The following is a 17,730-nucleotide window of genomic DNA, read 5'->3' as shown; positions in this document are numbered from 1 at the left end:
TCTGCTATCAGTTATTGGGAAAATAAATGAAGCCGATGCATGTCAGAGTTACTATTATGGATAATTTCCCTCTGTCTCTCTCTCTGTCTCTCCTTTCTCATCTCCTCACCTGTAATGAGAAGACAACAGATCAAGGACCTCTCACTGTATCTTGGCAACAATTATATGAACTAAGAAGGCAAGTGAAGCAAGCAATGGATTAAGAGGAGAGAGAGTCAGAGAGAGAGAGAGAGAGAGAGAGAGAGAGAGAGAGAGAGAGAGAGAGAGAGAGGTGAGGAGGGCCTACTCTGCAGAGATAAGATGGTGTTCTCCGTTCGTGCAAAATGAGTTCATTAGGAGAGTGAGAGACAGCCATTGCTGGGAATGGAGGTTTCTGTGCGTTAAAGGGTGGGAGGGAGGGAGAAAAAAAGAGTTTCATTTCCTGTTCTTCAGAGGCAGCGGCAGTATCAGGGGATCAGCAGAGAGGCTGGGTAGGGGGTGGAAATGGAGAGACAGTGAGAGGACAGGCAGAGCAAGTTAGAGAGGTAAATGTCAGGATTTCTCTCTCAGAAAAAATAGAGTGACCCACCGGATCGCTGCGTTTCTATGGAGAACTGAGCGTAGACAGACAGAAAGGGGGTTGAAAGATATGTCAAACTCAGCTTCTGTCTGTAAAATGAAAAGCCAAAAGGGAGCTGCTGCGATGGAGTATAAAAGGTTGAACCGATGAGGGATTTCTCAACGTGACAGCAACCGTAGACGTATTTGAGAAAGACAGCAGGCACACACTCGGGCACGCAAAACACTGTCCGGGTTGGCTTGGCCAAATTAATATGAGATAGAAAACAGAGAGAGATATGAGAGCTGTGGGGGAGATGAAATGAGCTGCAGGTCTTGATAGGCACCTGATAGGGGGAGAGGCTGGCAGGCAGGCAGCTAGGCAGATGCTGAGATGACAGGTACAGCGGAGCGGAGGTGGAGGGATACGCTGGCTGTGCCGCGTTGTTTAATATAGATCTGCTGCGATAAGGCAGGGCAGAGAACACAGGATGTGTCCGTCAGTCAGAGGAAGGGCGCTCAGAGGAAATTGCCACAATAAAGTGCACACACGCACACATGTAGGAGAAACTGGTGTGTGTGGATGTGCACATTCAGGGAGGGTGCAATTATACTATATAAAAAAAAAAAACTCTATTCTTAGTTTCATTTCAAACCTGACAGATAGAACTGCCGATGTGTGGAGACCGAAGAACTGAAATAAAGTTTCTGCTCAGGATCCTCTGTGACTGCGTAAAGTATGGCTGCACATCTGTTACACATTGGCCACCGCTCACGATGATCCTCTCAACAACCCCGAAATCAAATGCATCCCGCTCTTTTGCCTCCTCTGTGTCTGCGAGAACGCGAGGCAGTCTGCTGATTGCAGATGTCAGTGGTGAGGATTAATCAGTGGTGACAAGGAAGTCAATTTTGTTGTGTACATATGTAAACAGACGGAGACACACTCGGGCTGACAGGAGAGACATCCATTGTCCTGACAGGTCGGTGATAGCCAGCATTTAAAGGGGCTCAATGCGGCCTTTGATCCAGACGACACTCACTTCAGCCATGAATACGGACAGAGCAGGTCATGCTGAAGTCACTAAGAATGTCCAACAGTGTCGTTAACCTCTATAAACACAGCATCAGTCACAGTGATGCACAAAGTGACCCCACAAGGAGTCCCACAGAGCCCGCTACTAAGAACCTGATCCCGTCGCCACATGATGGCTGCCGTTGTAGTATCTGCTTGCATCTGCTAGCTCAACATTTTTCCACCTCACTGCAAAAGCATTCAGTCCTGCACATTTTGTGGTAGATTTCGGTGCAGAGATTGGGTTTGTCTTGTTGCTAGAGCAAACTGTAAAAAAACACGAGATTTAAAGGCTTAGTTCACCCATTTTTTCCAAAGAAGAGACACATTAAAGAGTGGATGGGCAACACTGGTCAAACTAGCAAGTGTATGCAGGATTTTAATAATAAATAAAAAAAAAAACGGAAAATAACCCAGCCCATGTTGCCAACTATTACTAAGCAGGTAAGTCTAGCATGAGAGCTGCCAAATCAGCAACCAGCTGCTAGCTGTTATCACCAGCTAGCAGCTAGTGGAGGACTCTGACTCTGGTGACGTGTAGCGAGTGGATGCAGCCAGGCAGGTAGGCTTATTAAAGTCTTGTGAAAACCACAAATATCTGTTTTTTTTACCCGTTTAGCCATATTGATACATTCAGCTTTATTTTCTGACTTTTTTGAGATATAAAAGACAAAGAATGAAAGGCAGAAATAAACATCTTTGCAAGAGCAGACAAACTCGCCTTTAAAGAGTTGCCACTTTTTTTTTTGCCATAGACTGGGCAGAGCGTTGGCCTGCTGCAGATACGTAATATATAAATGAAAAGAACGATCGGTGCAGACATTTCGAAGATGGAGACGGTGTCTGTGACAGATTGTTAAGTTTTAGTGTGCTGTGGCTCTGGTGGTGATATTAGATGTTATGGACTAGGAATCATCAATTCAGGCATTGTGTGTGTACATATATGCCTTTTGAACATTTGGTCAGCAGATTATTACTGATGTACTGGGCATCTTTCACTTGATGTTAAGCACTTACTATGCAGTTTTAGGTTGATTTAGTGTATTTTTGTGTATTAGTTATTAGTATATTATCCTTAATTGGATTGCTGTAATTATGTAAGAAAACTAAATACATGCCATTCACGAAATAAATAAGTTTCACTGTTGGATTCACAACTTCTAAATCTCAACTTTAACATCTCAAATTGGGTACAAGACGAAGAAAAGAATCAACTAACAGATGACAGAGGTATGTTTTTTATTTCCATATATCTTTATTATCCGTTATTTCCCATATATTTATATATTTCTTTATTCTATACAAGTGTATTTCTCAATACAGTCTTTTATTGACATACATATATCTTACATAAGCTTGAGAGGTACGACAGAGAGAGAGAGAGAGAGAGAGAGAGAGAGAGAGAGAGAGAGAGAGAGAGAGGCAAAGGGAGTTTACTTCCTTCATAAGATATTTTGGCAGTTGACAAGACAACAGGAGATCACATTACAGACACACACACACATACACGCACATTTGAAGTACAGTGTACACACACACACACACACACACACACACACACACACACACACACACACACACACACACACACACACACACACACACACACACAGGGGGCCGAATATCTCAAATCCTTTTTGCACAACCACCCATTTGTGCACCAGCACACTAATCAAGGTGCACACACACACACACACACACACACACATACGCACACACACACACTCCGGGAGAGAGGAGACAGGTATTCACAGGATAGATTACACCATTACTGGACTGACTAGCAAATACACATAGTTGTACAGTTCTCGCCATATTATAACTGCTGCTCCTACATACACTCTCAAACACACTCAAACACACACAAGCAAATGTGCATACACACATACACATTGTTTTGTTTTTTTTGGTAGAAAGTAAAAAGCCGTAAACGCTGACTTTCAGACTATGACATTAATAATGTTAATAGCTCTGATCTATATTTGGTTTCTATTACTGACAGTGATGCAACATGACGACAGCGTGCAGGATGTCACTGTGGACCCATCAGCACTGTGTCATGTAATGTTTGTCATACCGAAGAAGGGTGGGATGTCAACATGACAACAATGATACATTATAAAATAAATACACCTTTTATATTGCAGTCATAGAATGAATACACTTGGATGGTTCTGTCTGTGATCCATTTTTCCACGGAACGTTATAACAGTCTTTTTTTACACACACACACACACACACACACACACACACACACACACACACACACACACACACACACACACACACACACACACACACACACACACACACACACACACACTCATGTCACTACCAGACAGTGCTTCACAGTGTAGGGAACTCAATGAACTGTCAACACAACATAACGACGGCTACAATATTGAAACATTTTTAGAAATATGAACAGAAGAGATATCATATATTTGGCTTCAGTAACAGATACCTGAATTGTGCTACATATTAAAATGCATAACTTAACAGCATAATGTGAAAATGCAACCGCAAAGACTGAGAGAGGATTGAAATTTTGCTATCTGGCCTTCTTCGACTGATTTCAACGTGCAGTGTCAATGCACGGTTTGTTGATACGTGAGGATAGATTGTATTATACTTTATTATAATCTTTATAACCTGAAGAAAGGTCGGCCACTGAATCACTTAGGTGACTCGTGTGAGAGGATGTCGACGCTGACGACACTGAAGCTGAGCTACGGGTTTGTAGCACCGGAGAACTGGACCAGCATGAGGAACCAAATTAAGCAAAGCTAGAATAAACTACTGCAGTCTGGCTCCACCACCACTATTTCTACCACTTCTTCATCACTATATATTGGCGTGAGAGAGCTAAAAACAAGTGTAGCGATGCATGAAAAAGAGGCAAAGACGGTGAAAGATAGCCCCCTTGTCCTGTAGTTTTGCAGTTTGCCCAGACGAGGGCGCTCCATGTGGTTGGAGTGACACCTTCGTTTGGTCGGGGTTTGGTCAGACTGCGTTGGTGACAATGAAGTCTCTGTATTGGTTGCTGCTGGGCTCTGGAGTGATACTCTTTAACAGACGCTGCGAGTAAAGAGAAAGAGAAGTGAGTCAATTAAACTGATACACACAAACTAGAAACTAGAAATTACCCACAAAGCAGTCAATTTTCTTTTGCTTCTCATCTCAACGTAGAGGATTTTGACTTAGTTTTTGCCACAATCCTTTTGCAACTCTATGAAATGGAATAAAATATCCAAGGATTGATGTAGACAGGAGTATTTGTTTAGGAGATTATGTTTTTGGTAGCGTGTGTGCGTGCATGTGTGTGCATCTGTCTGTCCACTGTAAATCTAACATACTACTGGACAATCTCGTAATTTTTTTTTTTTTTTTTTTTGGTGTGATTTTTGGAAAACGTATTTTATTTACAACATATTATATTTAATGCGTTATACTGTCATTGGCTCACTACGCTTATCTGGCTCATGGGATTAGGAATTGTTTGCCATCCTGGGAGAGCAAATGACAAACTGGCTACAACAGAGCGAGAAATCTCAGCGAAATGTGTTGTCAGTCTGATCAACACTTCATCTTTGTTTTGACCAAGTCCCTGCCAATCCCATGGACTTTACCCATTAGAGAAAAACCCAGCATCATCTATTGGACTGAAAAAACAGTTGCTTCCAAAACGAAATTTAGTTGCAATATTAATAGTTTATATAATGAAAGATTGATACTTGCCATCCATGTATCAATATAATACTGCCACGTCCCAATGGGCTGCAACTAACAACTATTTTCTGCCAATTCTACTATTAAATATTCCATTTATTATTTTGGTTGATCAAATGTCCAGAAATAGCAAATGTATATTGCAATTTCCCAGAGCCTAAATTGACATTTTTAAATGTCTTGTTTGGTCCGACCAAAGATATTTAGTCAGACGACTAGTCAGACAGTGTATCGGCACTCTGAACCCGACATTAGGAAACTAATAAGATTACCTTTTTGTTATTTGACTTTTGGTTCTAATCTCAAATAGATCGGACTTGATCAAAAAATATCACAGAATCGTGAAGAGCAATTGTTTGCACACCTAAAGACGTTACAGATGACACACAACCCCAGCTATGCTACAGAGAAACACTCGCTTTGACCTCGCTCAGCCTCATCTGCCCCCGTGAGTTACACTGACAGTCATGAGCACACAAAAACCTGACGTGTGTGTTGACACTGTGTGTCAGTGTCATTGTGTGGCCTGGCAGCAGTGTCAATACTGGACTACAGCCAGAGACGTCTGTCTACCAGCCTCTTTGATACCCTCCTATCTTCTGTCAACTCTAACAAAGGGTATTACAAGACAATAGTAATTAGAAAATCATGATTATGATGTAGACATTTTCTATTAGTACTTATTATTTAAGTTACAAGCTCAAAATATACTGTGCACCAATTTATCAGGTGCAAGAAATAAAGATCCCTAACTCAATCGGCAAAAAATATAATATGCCAAATCTAAAACTTGTCTGTTGACGCTTTGAAGCATAGTTTTTATCAATGATGCTGATTTGGCTACATTTAGTCATGCTGAGTGCCATGATCCTAAAGCTCTGTTGATGACACAAGCCTGATATTACATTATGAGTGAGTGGTGGGTCATCTGGTTGTCATGACTTTTTTGGCTCGGCTTTAATCTCTGGCCTGTGCATCCTCTGTGTCCCTTTGATCCTGATCTCATCATCGTCATGTATTCACTGCAGAGGGTAGACCCCGACGGTGCATGAAAAGGAAAGCAACAGAAGCAATCCCTGTTCTTGGAGAGGCGACAGTAAGAGAACAAAGGTCAACCCGTAAAGGAGAAGAACGGAACTGCTGTACCTGTTTGAACGTTCCCTTGGCACTGAGCAAGTGGTAGACCATATAAACAGGCACGCAGATGAATGAAGACACCCCGATGCAGTAGCCCAGGACAGTGGTCCAGGGTGGGAAGTGGTAGTTGAACAACCTGACCTCTGGGGGGAAGGCCAGGAAACTGATGATGATGAACTGCACACAAGAATGGGGGGGGGGGGAAGAAAAGCAAGAAGCAAACATCAGGATACATGAAAAAAAAAAAGTTTTTGAAAGCTAACAAGTAATTACTGTACACGAGCCTCACCAGCAGAAAGCAGGGGCAGATGGCCACCCAGCAGACCCTCCAGAAATAACCCGGGTAGAAACCGAGCATGAGCTGGATGTCATTGCAGAAACGGGTGGTACCTGGAAGACACACGCCCACACAGTTTGGTGTAAACCGTGGTTCAAAATAAGGTCTCAAATCATCACCATAATCAATAATAATCTCTCAAACTTGCCGTAGAACCAGGAGACGGCGATGACTTCGAGCAGGACCACAGTGATGACCGCGGGACCTGTAGCGTACTCCTCAAACAGCTTCACCACAAACGCTCCACCCTGAACACACAAATCACTCTGATGCAAGAGGCTTCATCTACCAACAATGAAACATAACTTTGTTTAAGGTTGGAGATTAACAGATTACTACTCAGACTGCTCTAATCTGATTTTGTCTAATTGTTAACTACAGTCCATCACATAATTATTCTTTGGATTCTTTGGATCAATGCTCTCTAATTTATTAGGCTATAACATGTTTAAAGATAAATTACAGCCATCAAATTAAGTGTTGGATTGCGTCTTCTTAGAAGTAGACATCACAATACAGTTATTACATTTTGGATATGATGAATAATAGATTTATCTCTGGTATTAGAGGTATTTTCAAATCTAGGTTGATAGTGCGTGACCTTTTAATGATGTTGTGATAGGAACCTGTGTGTAATGTGGTCATCCACTTACATATGTGAGTGTGGAGAGAGCCCCGAGGAAGCAGACGCACACCAGGCCGAACACGAACCACTCTCGTCTCTTAGCCAGAACATGAGGGAACTCATCGAGCATAGCCGTGATCACCCCCTCCAACCCTGCAAACTGGAGAGAGGAGTACACCAAGGAGATGAGGGAGACTGAAATAAGCAGAGAACAACTCATCAAAAGGTGCAGAATGAAAAAGAAATAATAAAAAAAATGCATCCACGTATCTAGGGATCATTATACTGTACTGAGAGCTTTAAGAATCTAAATGTTACGTGTTGCTAATCGGTTGTTTGATCGAATCAATCCGTTGTGTGACATCCAAAACATCCAAAAGAAGTGTATAATGACAAAAACAATGAAGAATTCAAAGCTAAGCTGATCCAACTGGAGTCCAACAGCGACACGTAATGCACTAATATCCTCAGTCATAAAATCGAGAAGCATAGCAACCCCGATTCCAAGCTGATTATCACTGTGTGATAACCGCGTTGCGGGTCTCTCCAGCTGGCCGCCTCGGCGCAGATAAACACAGGCTTATGGAGACAAGATCGCCACAAAGCAACGATATGAAAGTCCCAGCGCATTGTCTCAGCTGACTGTTATCCAAAATGGAACAGCGAGGACAAATAATATCCAGCATCTTTAGGCGGCAACGAGTACAACAGGCAAATACAAGTCCGGAGTACAAACAGAAAAAGACGTTTGCCTGTGTGACAGGGCAAATATGAAAGCTGCTTCTGCGTTTGGGCGAGCACACAAGAGCCCTTGGCAACAGAAGAGTCGGGTAGATTATGACAAAGAACATTCAGCCAGCAGAATGCTGACTTAAGGGTGTCTTAAGTATCAACAAAACTAACCGTGCTATCCAGGCCCAACATGATGATCATGAGGAAGAAGATGATGGAAAAGAAAGTAGCAGCAGGCATATTTGCTATGGCTTCCGCATAAATGATGAACAGCAGACTGGGACCTGGAGGGGAGAGAGAGGCAGGTTAAAAGTCCAGAACTACAAATGTATGCAGTGGATACTTTCCCATGTATCTAGGTTGCATTTATTTAATCATGTTTCCAACAATGTGAGACTGTTGTTCTACCAGCATCCTTGGCCACAGCATCCACATCCTGATGCCTCATCTCTGCCATGTAGCCCAGCACCGTAAAGATGACGAAGCCGGACAGAAAGCTCGTCAGACAGTTCACAGAGCTGGTGATCAAAGCGTCTCTGCGATGGAAAAAGGAGACAGGTGCATGTGGCTGTAAAACTTTTCTTCAAATTTTTGAGCCTCTCAAAGTAAAAGTGTTAATACTTCATTTAACCATGTATGGATGCATGTTGACACAGGTATTTCCACTTAAAGAAAAAAAGTTCTGAAAAATTCTATGAAATCTTCTAAAGGATTTATGCAGAAAAGTATTTTTTGGGAAGGTGGAAAAGGCCCCAGAAAGTAGCATTTGTCTCATTAAGCAGCTCGGTTTGGTTGTATTGTGAAACATTGCTTACTTGTAGCAGTTGTTGTGAAACGGGTTGTAGCTGGCGAAGGCGAGGAGCACGCCGAACCCCGGACCCAGCGAGAAGAAGATCTGAGCTGCTGCATCAATCCACACCTGAGAGAGTGTGGTAACGTTGAACGATGTACGTTAGGACGAGAAATTTGGGAAATAAAAATGGGAGATCAAAGATGGCCTTTCTAAATTGAACCAACTGACTTACTGTCGTGCTAAGCAGCTTCTGCCAATCAGGTTTGAGATAGAAGACCACGCCCCTCCAGGCCCCTGGCAGAGTGGCACCACGGACGAGTAACACCAGGAGGACCAGGTAGGGAAAGGTAGCAGTCACCCAAACGACCTAATGAAAGAAAAACAAAATCATTCACTCTTCTGCTGATAAACTCTTGTGTCCAGTCAGTTATAGCCACTCAGTAATCACCTTCCGACGGCCTTTCTAACCAACTTCCCTGCCGCTGATGATGAATGATACTGAGGGTGAACAGATGACAGCCATCTTTTTCCTCTGCTTTTTTGGCTCCATCAATCCATCCATTCACTCTAACTGACACCCCCCATTAGCCATGCAGGCGCCCCTTCGGTTACCTTTCCAGACGTCTTGACTCCTTTCCAGATGCTGAAGTAGACGATGATGAAGATGAAGAGCAGGCAGAGGGCCAGCTGCCAGCTGACAGAGCCCAGCTGGTGCAGACCTGGAGAAAGGTGGACCTGCAACACCTGGCGCCTAGAGAGGGAGGGAGGAAACGAGGCACGGAGGGGAGTTGAGATCGAGAGGTGAGGTCGGGGAGGGTGCAAGGAGGGGTGTTGCATACGGGGAGGTTACGTGAGAGATAGAGGGAGTCATGAAAATCAAGGAAAAGTGTGAGAGAGTAGGGGAAGGGAGAAGGTACAAGGGCAGAAGAAGAACGTGGAGAATAATAATAATACGAGACAGGGAAGATAAGATAAAGTGAGAATAAAAAGATAAGGTGGACAGAAGGGATGTTTGCATGGGAAAGGAAAAGCATGGAAGGAAGGATATGCGATACAGAAAGGAACAGTAAGAAATAAAAAAAAAACATCAGACGGTGAGAAAAAGTAGAAGAGAAGAAAAAGGAAGGTAGGAGGGTAGGGGGTTATAACAAGACAGAAGGGAAAATATAAGGGTATGATGTTTTCGTACAGTAGAGAACGATAGAGCCAAACACACATACATGACACATACAGACTAAATGTGCAGTAATCTAAGTTCATCTGCAGGGAAAAGGAGGCGAGAGAGCCTTGACTGACTTCTTAGCGGTTTACACAAGCTGGAGTGCAAAAAACATTACAGGGCAAAAAAAAGGAAAAGAAAAGAGGAGGCTGAAATGAACAGGGAGGTTAACATCTGGTCACAGGTTAAGCTCACAGAGCTCGGACGATAAAACAGAGACGTGATTTATGTTGAAAACAGGAAATTCTGGCGCCAGACTGAGTTGCGGAATTTGTTACTTTAAAATCTGTATTAGGAAAAGTCAACTACGGCTAAACCCTGAATCTGTCTGAGCGCGGTCGAGTGAGCGGCTGATAAAATTAAGCCAGCAGAGTGTCAAAGCAGTGAAGAATAAGAAAAACAAAGCTCAAGTTTTCCACTACGGTAAAAAAAAAAAAGAAAGATTGGTTAATACTTAGAAAAATATAAATAATCAGTTTAAATTTCATGTGAGAAATGTTATTTTTGTAATAAAAGGGCAAGTTCGTATCTGGAGGGGATTCGAGGAATGGACATTTCTTTTTTTCGTAGTTCAAAGTCTCACTTCTCATCTATCTTTTTCATCTTCCAATAACCCAAAAAGCCACCAGCTCTCCCGTCATAAAGCATATTGCATAGTGTATATTTTGGAATACTAATATAGAGAACCGAGAGCATGTTTTTTATTGTAATATCTGTTTGTTGACATAAGTGAAAGTGGAATCACACTTTTACTTTTAACATTTAATTTAATAATACAAATACACACTATGGGCTAAGTTAACTGAGCCTGATTATTTGCACATTGCACAATTATCATTCACCATCACACAGGTAATTATCGTCCAATGATTTCACTAGGTTGGTTTCCTATCATCCAATCATTATAAACCACCTTGACTGTTTTATTTCTTTGCTGTCATTTGAGTCTATGCAGGTCCTTAGCTCAGCTCCTCCACCACAACCAGAGTCAAGACCTTGTCGGGGCCTCACTAAGAGGAGCTCCAATCGACTGCTATTTATAGAGCTCCATCCGCGTAAATCTAATTGACAGAGTCGATGCCAAAGTCTATCAAATGAAGTCTATCAAATAAAGCTTCTGCGTTCGACTAGCTTGTGTTTGTTGTCTTTCCTGATTGAGTCTACCTTTCCACATGTGTTCCACTGACGTCGGCTTTGAACTTTTATGTGTATCTTCAGTAAACTGTCGCAGTAAATACGACGCGTGAGGAGATGTCGTATATTTTCACATATAACTCTTGTATCCCTCCTGTGCTTCCAACCATCTCAGATGAGATCAGCGATTCTGAAAACTTTGCAACCACTGATCCAAGAGGATTTTGGAGAGAGGGACGGTGGTAAATCTGTCTGAGGGGCACTTAAAACACCAGAACCAACCCTGCAACCGCTCTCTGGAAGTCATCCTCCCTCTTTCACTTGACCTGCTCTTCAGCTCTCGCCCCCCCTACGCCTCTACATCCGACTTACGCGCACTTACGTATAGAACTCCTCGGCGGGGGAGGTGGAGGAGTTGGACCATGACACGTTGTGGTCGGTGGACATGTAACGGTTGCAGTTGGCCGTGTTCCAGCTGTTGGTGCAGGTGGACCAGGGCAAGGTGGGCCGAAACGACGACAGTAGGTAGTACAAGGCCCAGGCCATGATGGTGTTGTAGTAGAAGGCTATGTAGAGGGCTATGATGCAGATGGCAAAGCCGATCCCTGGGGGAGTGGAAAAAAAATATCTTGATCGTAAACTTCACCTTTATGTTTCATTTAGAAAAAAAAAAAACATGTTATAGTGTGCAGTATGCAGTCACTCAGACATCAGTGGTGTTTCAAGCTAATTCAAGTTGCTACAGGGGTAAGTGGGTGACATTTCCAGACAACAACAACCAACATACTATCACATTTCTGAGCATCTGGCATTTGGCATGGAAATGTGACAATTTCCATAACAGAGAGTCAGTATATCTCATTAGATGTACAAGACGCTCCCGGATGCTCTGTACTGCACTGAGGGGGGGCAAGGAGGTTAAATGAGCTGTCTCTCAGGCCCCGGCAGCTCGACACGCCTTACTCAGGCTTTTGGTTCTCCCACTGCCAATTTCCCCAATCGTAAAGCACTCGTTCTCTGAAGTCCTCTCCTTGCCTTGTATCCAAATTATTGCTGTTAACTCGTTTCTCCATCTGCTCTGTTTGCCTCTCCGCTCCTTCCCGTTACCTTTGAAGATGGGGCAGATGTGTTTCCAGATGGAGATGCAGCCGCTGCGGTGGAATTGGCCGAGAGCCAGCTCCATGTAGAAGAGAGGGACACCTCCAAACACCGCCATCAACAGGTAAGGCAGCAAAAAGGCACCTAGGGGGGAGAGAGACAGAACGGAAGGCATATTGAGGGGGGGAGTGGTGAGATAAATGGTTGGAAATGTGGGGGATTGATGTGGGGAGGACAGCAAGGACAAGCAGGAGTATGTGAGACGGGAATACGTTCTGTTGAAACAATAAAAAGTCAATTACACTCCCGAGGAACGCTACCCGTTCACACTCCATCTGTAATCTCAGCAGTCCCCTCAATAACTCCCGATCAACAAGGGCGATAAAAGGCACTCTGTCAAACCCATTAAATATTGTAAGTACCCTATCATTTATATCACCCTAGTCCATTCAAAAACAACAGTATGTGTGGAAACTCTACAGTGACAAATTAAGACCGCTGTGATGTTGGCTGCTAAGGAAGGAAAGTATAAAGTGATTGAAGGGGGACTAAGAAGGCCAAACACTGAGAAGCTGCTCGACTCTCACAACCCACCATGCAGATTTTGATAACACACACATCTCTCTCAGTCTCCCGTCTTTCCTTTGATCTGATTATCAACTCCCTTCACGTGCGTTTGTGTATGCGGGCGGGCGGGCGGGCGTGCGTCTCGTGTCTTTGTGACACAAAAGCAAAGATAAGGGGGTTGATTGAGCAGCTGCCTGGGAGACAGGTTATTAAGCAGGGAGAGGGAGAGAGAGAGAGAGAGAGAGAGAGAGAGAGAGAGAGAGAGGCCGAAGGCATTCTCATAAAAACCACAATTAATACGGTTGCCTCTATCGAGTGTCTCCCGGTCCCCATCTCTACCTCGCACTGTGAAACACACACAGAACACAGGAAATTGCAAAGATTTTATTATTTGCAAATTCAATAAAAGTGGAGAGGGAGGACCAGTCTGCCACTCGGTGAAGACTGTGTGGTAACAGAGCACGGGCAGATATGTGTGTCAGTGGACACTGAATTCCAATCATTTACATTTGAACCGCTTGAACTTTAATAATTGCATTAAAAAAAAAAAAAAACTGAATTTAAATCACGCGATTTTAATATTGTATCGTTTAATGTGAATTACTGCGTTGAAAAGCTCAATCTGAATGACATACTTTGAAATCCAATGTAATCGTTTGGAGCTGAATTCCAATCAACATGATACGGAATGCAATTTGAATTCAGTCGCTCACTGAAAATCCAATTCTCTACATACTTCCATATGTAGTTCTCTCAATTCAAATTCAGTTCCTGCTAGTTCAATTTCAGCTTACCAACGACACAAACAATGGCCTCCTGGGTGAAAGTCCTGTGCTTGACCCATCTTACCATCCCCCCCAACCAACCTCCCTAGAAGACCTTTGATCAAAACGCATTTCTGACAGATCGGGCTGGTCCTGTGAAAGTTCACAGGTTTACACATAGCCCGATGTCATCCGCAGCGCTGAACAGGAAGATTTCTGATATATGCAAAAATGTAATGTTTTCTGCGCTCCCCGCCTGGAAAAGTAATCTCCTGGTGGCAGGAAGGACGGAACAAAAAATATGAGTCGATTCTGACACGACAACAACTTCTGTTCTGTGAACTGCACTCGATTGCTCTTCCACAACGAAATTTGAACATCTCAGTTAAATTTAAATTAAATTGCAAGACCTGAATTTGAATTGTGAGAACTGAATGTTGGAGTATAAACGGAGATGCATTTTCAATGTGGATCAAATACAGTTTCAGAGCCACTGAAGTTAATTTAAAAATGTTACATTCAGTTTCACGTTTCAGCTCCAAACTAACACATTAATTTCAGATTATATTATTCAGATAGTTTTTTTTTAATTATTCAAATTGAATGAGTCAAATGCAAATATATACGACTCAAATTAATTTTCAGGTGACACATATTTACCACACAGTCTTTTGGAAAACATAAGCTCACCTTTTTATGCAATAGATTTGGCAAGAAATGAGCTGAATCAAGTATGTTAACAGCAGCATTCCTTTTACGGTGGGTCTACACCCTTTTTATTCAGGCATTTTTATAGAAATGATGATATACTAGAGATAGACTCCCCCTACGCCCTTCTCCAATGAAGGGAAATGTTACAGGGCAGTAACCTGACTTACTTCAGCTGCTACATTCATTGTGAAATATGACTATGACTATTGTAAATGCGGAGTGCACACTGCAGCAAAGTTCAGACCATGAAGTACCTTGTCTCCTTTCTAATCCTTGACATGCTGTTTACTCTAGCGTGGGTTCTCCCATACGCTGATCTCCACCCCAGTCTTATCTCTCTCTCTTCCCCTTTCAAACATCGTTTGCCTCCTCACCTCCTCCATTTTGGTAGCAGATGTAAGGGAAGCGCCAGACATTTCCCAGATCCACGGCGTAACCGATCACGGAGAGCAAGAAGTCCATCTTCTTGCTCCAGGTTTCCCTGGGCCTCTCCAAGCTGGTCTGTTGGACCACGAGAGTCCTGAGGCCTCCCGGTGGCACCGAGGACCCGGTGCCTCCTCCAGGCCCAGTGGCTGTACCTCCAGAGCAAGCGGCGGTCCCCGGTCCCTCCCTGGGGCTTTGAGGGGCGGATGTGGTGAAGCCATTGGACACCTGCTGCCCAGAGCCAGAGTTCAGGCTCTTGGGTCCTCTCTCTGCGACACCATCACCCAGCATCAGTCTACCGTTTTCCTGCTGTGTCCCCCCCTCTCCTTCCCCCAGGTCCTCTCTCCCTTTCTCCCGCTCTCCCTCATTCTCCCCTTTGTCCATTGTCAACATGTTCGTCAGCATCATATCTTTTGTCTCCATCGGGTCGCGTCGGTGTTGGTGCTGGCGAGGCGGTTAGGGGCGGAGAGAGATCCTCTGGGACGATGACTGGAATGCGGCGCTGCTGTCTGATATGGCGCCCATCAGGGGAACAGAGAAGTTAGGAGGGCGAAGGAATGCAGCAGTGGTGGCGTAGTGACAAATTTGGCAGTAAAGGGAATTGTCTTCGTTGGGACAGGTATAGGAGGCCGGGGGGGAACACGATAGCAGAGCTAAAAAAGAAAAAGATTGGGGCCAGAATAAAGGAAGTTTTGTGTATGCAGGAGAGGACTGAATAAGAGCAGGCGGCTGGGACAGACAGAGGAGGGTATACAGGAGGCGAGATGTGTTTGAACAGGATGTGGCTGGCTAAAAAAGTTACAAGAATCTTGGATCTTCTCCACAAAGTGCTCGTCCCCTCAGACACTCAGTGATGGGACAGACTGCAACACAAAGAGGGAGAAATGCACAGATAAATCACAGGAAAAGAGAAATCAAGATAGAAATCATCTGAGTGAAGCCACGACGTAGAGTTTATAAAGCGAGTCTCCTTCTTTCTACGCGGCTTAAGCGCCTGAACTGTGACGGTGAAATACAATCACGAAACGCAGCATCTGGTCTTGTCTTCGATGTTTTACCTACAGTTTTATTGTAATGTATTTGAAGGGACTAAAACAATAATGGTACAATTTGAGGGGATTGGTCTGGGACATGCTGATTGCTCATTTCCCCACTATCTCTCATTTGCATAACCCGTTTTGACACTAATCTGATCAAAGCCATTTAACACAAGACAGAAAAACTTGAGAGATGTTGACACGTGCAGAAAGTAGAAAAGAATATATAAGATAGAATATAATATAATACATAAAAGTTCTATATTTTTGATTGTAACCAAAACCAATATAAAAATGATTGAGGCAAAGGATCATCATCTGTCAAATGCTGAAGGTTATTTGCTCATCAGGATTGTCCTTTTTAGGGGGCGAAATGGGGGAGGAGGGGTGATTTAAAATTTTAATGAATTATTTAAACTCTTGATTGCCTGAACACCTTATATTCACTGTATTTATCACTTTCTATTTTGGGTGTTTCCAGATGGGGAAAATTCACATATATTGTATATAAATGCAGCACATTTAACGTCTTTATTTTGTGATCAAATGCTAAATTCTAATTACCCGATAGGCCTATAGTAAATCTATAACTGCAACGCAGAACTTCCATCAGATCATCCAGATCAGAGGATATTATATGCAAGTTTTTTAAAGTAAAAACAACACTTCTGAAAACACTTTAATTCATTTTTTTTAAATACATGTTTAGCATTGACAATATAGTACACTTACAGCACAATATAGCCATCAATTTTCAGCAGAAAATTCACACACACTCAACATACAATCAAAATCCTACCACATGAGTTATGGGTCAAACGGAGGAGAGCCATTTATAAGTAGATTCGATTGTTTACAGTGTTAGCTCAATTGTTAGCGAACAACCAGCCCTCCCCGTTTGAGACGCGTTGGGAGATTAAACTTGACGGAATTCTGACCATTTCACTAAAGATAGCGCTTAAGAAACGACAATGTATTCTTTTAAACTGTATTCACAATTAATTATAAAGCGCACTATGTGTCAGCGGTCACACTTCCTCACAATAGGAGGTCAAGAAAAAACAAACATAAATAACTTCATGATAATTCTAAATGGAGACACACTTAACCACTGCCTGAAATAAACAAAACATGAAGGAACAGTTTTCTATTTTAATAATTATTATTGCTTTTCCCCCCATTATGAATTATTAAAAAAACAACTCTAGAGAATGATGGCGATTCACTTCAAAGTCACCAGTTTTTACTGGATATTTAAAGGCTTTTTTCTTTTGCGTTCCACACAATTTTAATAAAGAAAGACAGAATAACATGATAGCATCAAGATTCAAGCAAAGATAAACTCAAAGAGGACGTGCGTGTAAAATACCCATAATCCATTATGAAACAGCCTAAATTAAAAACGAAGACGCTCTTTTCAGCCATCTCCTATCATAGTGAACTCTAAACTTTAGACAAATCATCAGGCACCGCACTGACACTTTGGAGGCAAATACACGGAAATGAACAGCAAAGAGTGGACACCAAAAGTGTTTTATCCCAACTCACAAGCATCCCATACATTACCTTAAGAGATGGTGAACGATGGTGAAGACGAGCAGAACCTGTGGAGGCTAAAAAACAAAAACATACAGCAGCAGCAACTTCTACCAGAAACTTAAAGAATCCCGTGGTGTTGCAAAAACTTGCCAGAGAAACAGCGTGCACTCGCACATCAGGACACACTGTTTGCTCATTGAGCTCTAAAACCTCTCTCATGTCTCTCTCCCTCTCTCTCTCTCTCCCTCCCTTGTTGTCCCCCCCTCTCCCTGA

At 42.9% G+C, this 17,730-nt stretch overlaps 1 protein-coding gene across 1 annotated transcript; it reads right to left on the bottom strand.

Annotated features, from left to right (window-relative positions):
* Positions 1–2,834: 2,834 nt before the first annotated feature.
* On the bottom strand, positions 2,835–17,675 carry slc6a4a (solute carrier family 6 member 4a). The gene is made up of 14 exons (XM_084020285.1): positions 17,485–17,675; positions 14,833–15,744; positions 12,426–12,560; positions 11,701–11,923; positions 9,578–9,716; positions 9,198–9,332; positions 8,988–9,091; positions 8,581–8,708; positions 8,344–8,456; positions 7,469–7,600; positions 6,964–7,063; positions 6,768–6,868; positions 6,488–6,655; positions 2,835–4,690 (listed from the first exon to the last, which is right to left on the bottom strand). The coding sequence occupies exons 2-14, from the start codon at positions 15,302–15,304 to the stop codon at positions 4,616–4,618; spliced, it is 2,025 nt and encodes a 674-aa protein (XP_083876411.1). The 5' UTR covers positions 15,305–15,744; positions 17,485–17,675; the 3' UTR covers positions 2,835–4,615.
* Between the last annotated feature and the right edge of the window lie 55 nt (positions 17,676–17,730).

This window comes from Eutrigla gurnardus (assembly GCF_963514095.1).
Source record: "Eutrigla gurnardus genome assembly, chromosome: 10".
Lineage (NCBI taxonomy): Eukaryota > Metazoa > Chordata > Actinopteri > Perciformes > Triglidae > Eutrigla > Eutrigla gurnardus.
Note: the sequence above shows the minus strand (reverse complement) of the source record. Positions and strands in the feature narration are given on the sequence as shown.